The sequence below is a fragment of the Anopheles darlingi genome, chromosome 3 (genome assembly GCF_943734745.1).
Source record: "Anopheles darlingi chromosome 3, idAnoDarlMG_H_01, whole genome shotgun sequence".
NCBI classification, from domain to species: Eukaryota; Metazoa; Arthropoda; class Insecta; order Diptera; family Culicidae; genus Anopheles; species Anopheles darlingi.
In genome coordinates, this window is record NC_064875.1 from 70,453,468 (window position 1) to 70,460,967 (window position 7,500).

General features: G+C 48.8%; 1 protein-coding gene across 1 annotated transcript in view; it reads left to right on the top strand.

Moving 5' to 3' along the window:
• LOC125956850 (uncharacterized) overlaps positions 1 to 5,685 on the top strand; it is a 7,761-nt gene extending 2,076 nt beyond the window's left edge. The window contains exons 1-2 of the mRNA XM_049689082.1: positions 1 to 588; positions 648 to 5,685. The exon at positions 1 to 588 is cut by the window's left edge and continues 2,076 nt beyond it. Of these exons, the coding sequence (XP_049545039.1) occupies positions 1 to 588; positions 648 to 2,351 (2,292 nt within the window). The 3' untranslated portion in view covers positions 2,352 to 5,685. The remainder of the gene's footprint in view (positions 589 to 647) is intronic.
• The last annotated feature ends 1,815 nt before the right edge of the window (positions 5,686 to 7,500 follow it).

The following is a 7,500-nucleotide window of genomic DNA, read 5'->3' on the forward strand; positions in this document are numbered from 1 at the left end:
ACGAAGAAAGACGATCTGATGGTAAATCCTATCCTAGGCCATCATCGACTCTCGATCGATAGGAATGCATCCCTATCACCGGGTTCGGAGCATCAGGGAACCGCAAAGGGGGCAACTTATACCTCTGGGAAGTTTTCCGGTCTTGTGGTAACGAAGAAACCCTCGGTCGCCCCACTGGACACGTTCAAAGCTGCGAAACTAACGTCCGCATCCGGTGTGACTGCACCACAGACCACACCAACGTCCACAACTTCCACGACAGCTGGTGGTGGTGGTGGTGGTGGTGGTGGTGCTGGCACCGGACAGTCCAAGTTTACGAATGATTCACCCTCCTACATCATTAAGGATACGGACCAGATGAGCGGTCATCACATGACACCGAAATCGTCCTTAGGGGGCCACGGTGCCGGGCTGCAGAGTAAGTTTGGTGGTACGTCCGGTGGAAGTGGTAGTGTTGGGAGTGGCCTATACCACCATGCAATCGGTAGCACCAACAGTCTGTGGAGCCGAACGAGCAGCAAGGATCCGGAGAAGGACGGTGCCAAGATGTTCGAGATCTTTAACCGCAATCTTATCAAAACGATCAAGGTGAGTTCCGACTCGACGCGGGTTCCGATTAACACACTGACCAGTGTTTTCATTTCCAGGCCGAGAATCCGAAAATGTCTGGACCACGGATCTGTGCACTGCGGATACAGAATGGTTCGAGTAACATTCTGTTGGACAATCTACTCGATGATGCGCTAGAAGGGAACGATTCTAAACCAACAACACCGGTGATGTATACACGCCGGGCCAAGTTTCTTGACGAGGAACTCCTGCTAGATGATGATCCTTCGATCGGGCTGAATGGAGCCATCAAAACGACACCGCTTCCAACGGCTACGTCTTCCGACTCGACCGCCATCACAGCCAGCAGCAAATCGGTACCGATCGTGACACCAGCGAAGGGTCCACCGGGTGCTAGCGGAGTGGCCAATGTTCAGGATCAGCTGGGCGAACTGGGTGCGACCGGTACCCCTGTCACGAAATCCACTGCAAGCGCACTACACCGGGTTGATGAGGGTGGTGGTGGCGGCGATGGAGCAGTGTCCAATAAGCAGCAGAGTTGCAATATGAGTACCACAACATCGCCACACTCGTCCGATCGTTTGTGTACGATCGGTGAGGAAGTGAGCAATCTACTGATCAACACAAAGCTCACCACGTCCGCTATGACCCCGAAGCCTAGGCCCGACATCAGTGTCAACAAGCTCGATGGTATCGATGTAACATCGAAGAAGTCCTGCACCCACTCGAGTTCGATTTCGAGCGAGATCGACATCCAAGAGAGTGCAATACTTCGCCGTCAGCAGCTGTCCCGGGTAGCGGAGTGGGTCCAGAACAATTCCAAGCTGGGTAATCCGATGGAGAGTAATACGGAGTCCGATTCGGAGCCGCTACTTTTAGCAAATGGACCCCCGGTTGGTGGACATACGCTTACCGATAGCCTGAACAACAACAATGGCAGCAGCACGATTGGCAGCGTGTTTCCTATCGCGACCAAGGCCGGTGCTCCCGCAAGAACAGCCTTACCTGGCACTCGCCACATGATGCAGAGCTTCCCGCGTACCACGCACAACAACAGCAACATCAGCAACATCATCATCAGCAGCAGCAGCAGCAGCAGCATGGCCACTAATCAACTCAACAACAACCAGAGTGTCACATCTTTTGCTCAAATCGGAACCATCCCGTCCACCACGATCGGTGGCGGTGGTCTGGACTATAACTCAAATGGCACACCGCTGCAAACAACGGCCAGTGGACTGGGTGCGATCAGAAAGGGATCCACGTACGGGACTGCCATGAGGCCACAGTATCATCGAGGAGGAAATAGCGCTGGTTCCCTCACCGAAGCGCTGCTCGACGAAGCGAACAGGATAGTGCAAGAAGCGGAATCGAGGCGACGCATCGAGACGCAGGCAGCAGAGGATCGAAGAGATCGGTTGCTCGACTATGAGGAGGACGATCGGAACAGTGTTGACCTGGCACAGATGGAGTACAACGTGAAGCAGTTCCTGCTGAAGCAAAATGAATGGTCCACGGTACACACTCGACGTCAATCCGCGATTTCGTCCACCTCCAGTGTCCGGGCGGCTGCAGCAACTGGCCCGAGCTTCACTAGTGGCATCACTAGTGGTCCTCGGATTTCGGAAGCTCGGGAACCAACCAAGGGATTGTTCCCTGGGACCGCTGTCCCACAAACGGCGATCTCAAACCAGTACCATCATCGGTCAACCAGCTCCTCCAACAATAACAACAATAATATGTACCCCATCAACCCACATCGAACAGAAACGAATCTGTAAGCAGGCGCATGCGCTGTAAAACTTCCAGGTTGCTTCGATGATACACAAACACACTTGCATGCATATATACCGAACGTTGCTTACTATTTGTTGATTGCCTAGATGCTAAGTATGCGCGCATCAACCATCCGAAGATGAAGAGATACTAGGAACAAAGCCACAGAAGGCACAGAAGGCACAGGACACAGCATCGCGCCCATCCGGGGGCTGTGAACTATGTGACAAGTCGAACCTGTAACAGAGAAGAAGAAAGAAAAAATGGAAGGACGGTGGAGAAGGAAATCAAAGTGCTCATTTATGTATTTAGATTTAATCGCCAAAAAGCCATTTCGCTGTAGCGCAACAACAAAAACAACAATACACGTCCAACAAATGCAAACTAGATCAGAAAAAGGGTGAGAGAGGAGAGAGCTTCACCGACGGTAACCAGTAACCAGGATTACCAACAGTGAGCGCAAACCAAAAAGTGTGTGTGAAAGATAGGATATATTTTGATTTTTTCTTTAAAGTATTTTTTAAGATCTATGGGTGCCATTTTTTACGCTAGCATGTAATTTGAATTTTTGGAATCCTTTTTTGAAACCTTACTTTAAGAAACACACTCACACACACACATACACACTGGTGGCTCTGAGTAGCCCCCAACGAGAACGTGCTAGTTCCAGACACAAAAACCGTAAAGAAAACAATTTCTCGAGCTCTTGTTTTCTGTTTCTGACCTTATCGAGCTTCTGTATTGTAATTCGCTCAATATTGCTAATCGTTGTTCTTCGATTTAGTTTTTTTTCCTTAACCTGATACTATACTCAGTTATGTGTCTATTGTTGTAGTCGACAATTATGGGGGAGTGCATTGTAAGTGCTAGTGATTAATGTAATTGACGCGTGCGTGCAGGGTGCTTGTTGTCATAGAATCCCATAAACACACTCAAACACGATGCGATGCGATGATAACGATGATGTGTAATATAGGAAAACCGATGCCCCGAGTGTCGCACATAATGTGACAGACTTGCAGGACAGCAGAAAGCAAGGAAGGTTAACTATCTTTTGTTGGCCGCTATAGTTTGTAATGGAAAATCGTGTAATCATGCCTTTTGCTCCCCCTCCCCGGGTGTTAGCCTAGTAGTAGGAAGTGGAAGCTAACGGGATGGATGGAAAAGATCCTAGCACAACGCCATATTCTCGATTAGATTCGATGACTGGTAGCAGCAGTAGTAGACACAGTTCGATTCGAGCCGTTCAACCATATTTATGCACGGCGCGTATTGTATCACTTTAGTGTGTGTGTGTGTGTATGTGTGCGACATGTGCGAAAAAGGAAAGCGGAAAAGCCTAGAGCATCCACTGCTTTGCATGGTCCCAAGTCCAGATCATGCGAGATAGAAGAGAAGTAGTGCACAGCAGCTAATTTCAAACAAGAAGAAAAAGGAAACCAAAGGGACACCCCATCCCTAGATTGCTACATTCAGTCTAGTGCAAACGCTTAGTGATCTCCTGTGCCCTGTAATGTATTTGGGGCTGAAGCCAGAAGAGGCAACACCCAACGACGAAGACGACGACGACTGCTATTCCAAAAACCAAAGGTTTGTAATAACCTTGTCGCTTGCGTATGCGTTAACATTCATATCTAATCGCATTTAATGGACTGAAGGCGCCATTAGATAAACGGAGCAGAGGTGAAGGCGAATGATACTGCAGAGAGAAAGAAAGAGAAAGAGAGAGCGAACGTGCCATTCCTATAATATACCAAAGTAGAAGAGGTTTTGCGAACGTAATGTAATGTTCGCATGCAAACGGCGATTCTTGGTTTCGCCCAACGGCTATCGTAAATCATCCTGGTTCAGGTTGGTTCTCAGTACATTCATCGAACGCTATTGCTCCAGTTCTCGCGGAACGCATACCCACCATCCCATATCATACGAAGATATTACATTGTCTGATTTTTGATGACTTTCTCTTATGTGATATCATCCCCTACAGCACTAGCGGGCACTAGTTACCGCCTTCACTCACTCACTCATGTCTACAACTAGCTCGCTAACTCGCACTCAATATCGCTTCACTCCACGCACGGAGTATCCGCCTCGACAGAAAACGTTACCTGCTACAGAGAGATGCTGCTTATATCTAAGTAAAACCCCCAAACCATACTAGACTAATCATTTGCTTCGTCTGTGACCGTGACTCATCATTAATGGCATTGGATGCACCGGAAATGCATCCACTACTCATCGACGATGACGCTGAAAATGACGACGACGACGACGATGAGGACGAAGGTAATCTATTTACACATAAAAGCGTCTCTTAAGACCTCTCGAGGTGACTTTCCGGGCTATCCTTCCCCCCACGACCATCAGAACCATCCTCAATCATCGCATACCACGGATGTCAATCATCCCGCTTCGGTTACCTATTCTTAAACCTCTATTCTCTGGCTTCCTAAGAGGCCAAAGCAAAAACAAAACAGACGGAAATTGCTTCTCTCTCACACTGATTGACTCCTTATCTCCAGCCACCACCGGTAATGGCATACCTTTTTTGTTCATTGTGTTGTGGAAGGCAAAGAGGAGAGAGCGAGAGGGTGGGAGAAAGGTCCACATATTTATCTACCGATATCCGGTCGATAAGGACATTCCTCGACCTGTAAAAGCAACGGATGATTCACGAAAGACTCGATGCCCCCTCCCCCGCCCCCTCGCTCCCCTGGTATCACTGCCAAATTGAGTTATGTCTCTTCCAGATTATTATTTCTAATGCTCATTCACTCATCGTCCCATCCATTATCCATAAAGCCTCAAACTACGCCCAAGAAACGCCGTTACACATCCTGTTTCTTCCATTAGAACAGTTCTAAATTTTTGTCATCCTGTCCCAACAAATACAAGTTGTTGTAGTTTGACTTCTTTCAATGCAAAACGCACCACTATACCGCGTATCGTATTATGCAATGAAAAGGCCTTCGCTCTCCAGCGATGAATGTGTTAAATCGGTAAATCAATAGCTAGCTAATGCAGAGTATCGAAGAGAGAGAGAGAGAGAGAAGGAGAGAAAAGCGGGATGAAATCGATGAAACTTTAATGCTGCTTATAACATCCGAATGGCATTAGTGAAGGAACCACTCGAGAATGATTGCCCTGGTCCTCCTCCCTCCCCTCCCACCTTGGCCAATTCCCAGTTGTATCCTTCTGTACCTATTACCACCAACCCACCAAAAACTCCACATCCCTGCTCCCTCCGGACACGAAGGTACCGAAGATTGTTTTGTTCGTGAGGAATGAATATGCTAAAACATTGCAAAAACAGAAAAATAAATGTATTTCCAAAACTGACATTGCATCCCTTCTTTATCGGCTCGATGTGTTTAAAAGCAAAGAAACCTAAAATTTCCAATTTCCCAAGCGGCAACCGTATCTAGGGCACCGAGTGACGTTGAATGAATTGTTTATGACAAGCATTTTGCGGTTAAACGGTTTGATTATAGCAGGACACTTTAGTTCGATGCCGGACCTTTCTCCGCCCTAGCAAGACGTAATAACATGATGGTTAATACCTATGATCAAGGGCAATGATCGTCATAAGGTCCCTCGTTGACCTCCTTCTGCGATGGATTCCCTTCCTCTCTCGCTTGCTGTGATTAGCTCCCCGGCATTAGACTGGCGCTTGAAGTCCAACCAAAGTGTTTTGCTCCACTAACTACCGAGCGCCTGCGTCAATCTCATGCCATCAAGTAACCATCAAGTAACCAACGGTAACCAGGTTAGCAGGGAAGCAGTCGGCCATCTTACTGCACGGGTACTATCCCGTGTTGTGCTGGATCGGTGCTACTTACTGTGTTATCATTAAAAAATATTAGTTGCATAATTGGAATAATCTGTGGCGACTTTGCCAAGGGCACGGGGATAGAAAGGAGCAATTAAACCGAAGACCCGCAACTCGATGGCGGCTTCTCAATTCGATTGACAGACACTAAACGTCCGGTCGAAGAACGCATCCCCGCATAGGTGTTTAGGGTCCCCGCGACTCATCCCCTCTTCCCCTTCCATTCCCCCTCAAGATAATGAATATTTCATGCGAGCGAAACGATTTATTATGTGGCGCCATGAGCACCGCAGGTCCCGAGGCGTCTTCTCATTTGCCTGCGGCATGCGGAATGATGTGGGGCGTCGCGGAGAAGGAGAGAAGTAGCCACTTAAGTTGCTCGATTGGTACCGAGCTCGAAGCGTGCGCCAAACAGCAACGGCGTCACTGGTCAGGAGAAACTCGCCGAGACCGCGTTCCGGCGACCGCGTAAACGATCGCGACACGAGCCGCGACGCCTTTTCCTGGCAATGGGGCGACGGATCGGATACTTTCTTCGTGTCCCCCATCGCAATGGCACAGATTCGACAGACGGACCCCGGGTTGACATCTACGGGGCCTGTACGATGGATACCTCCGTCGGGGTTGTGGTGGTTCTAGAGTCTCGAGACCACAGAAAAGCAATTTACCATAAATAAAATGGTTTGAAAATTAGATGAAACGTTTTTCCGACGTGCTGCAGACATTTCGTGGACCCGAAACACCACCACCATCACCACCACCACCCACTATCTCTCGGCCTCGATCGTGATCGTGAAGTCCAAGTGACCGAAGAGCGAATTAGGTTAGGTACCTTCCCTCGCGAGGTCTCTGCAGCCAGCAAGTCGTGCACTGGCGATCCTTATTTTCGCTAGGCGCGTGATCCAGATCTGCTGGATCTTTCACGACATTCCCGCACTCCGGTAATGCGTAGCATTTCATTTTTATTGAAAATGTTTCCCAGCCTTTTTTCACCTTTCCCGAAGAAAAACCTCTGCTCCAAAGTTCCCTCTCTCGCATGCGTGTGTGTGTGTGTGCGTGTGTGTGTCTGAATTAATTTATGCAAACGATTCGTGTAAATTATAATACGAACATACGAGAATACCCTACTCCACCCCGTCCATTCCGTCCGTCCGGCATGTCGATGTTTATGTTTCACACAATTCGTCCGCAAAGGATGGGTGGGGAAACCTACGAACGCGCGCCTTTGCCTGGAGCGCATGCCCACCGTAGAACGAGCACCGCGTGCGCCGTGCGGTCGTGGTCGACGGTCCACGGTATTGCCGGTTGTTGACCCCTTTTAACGC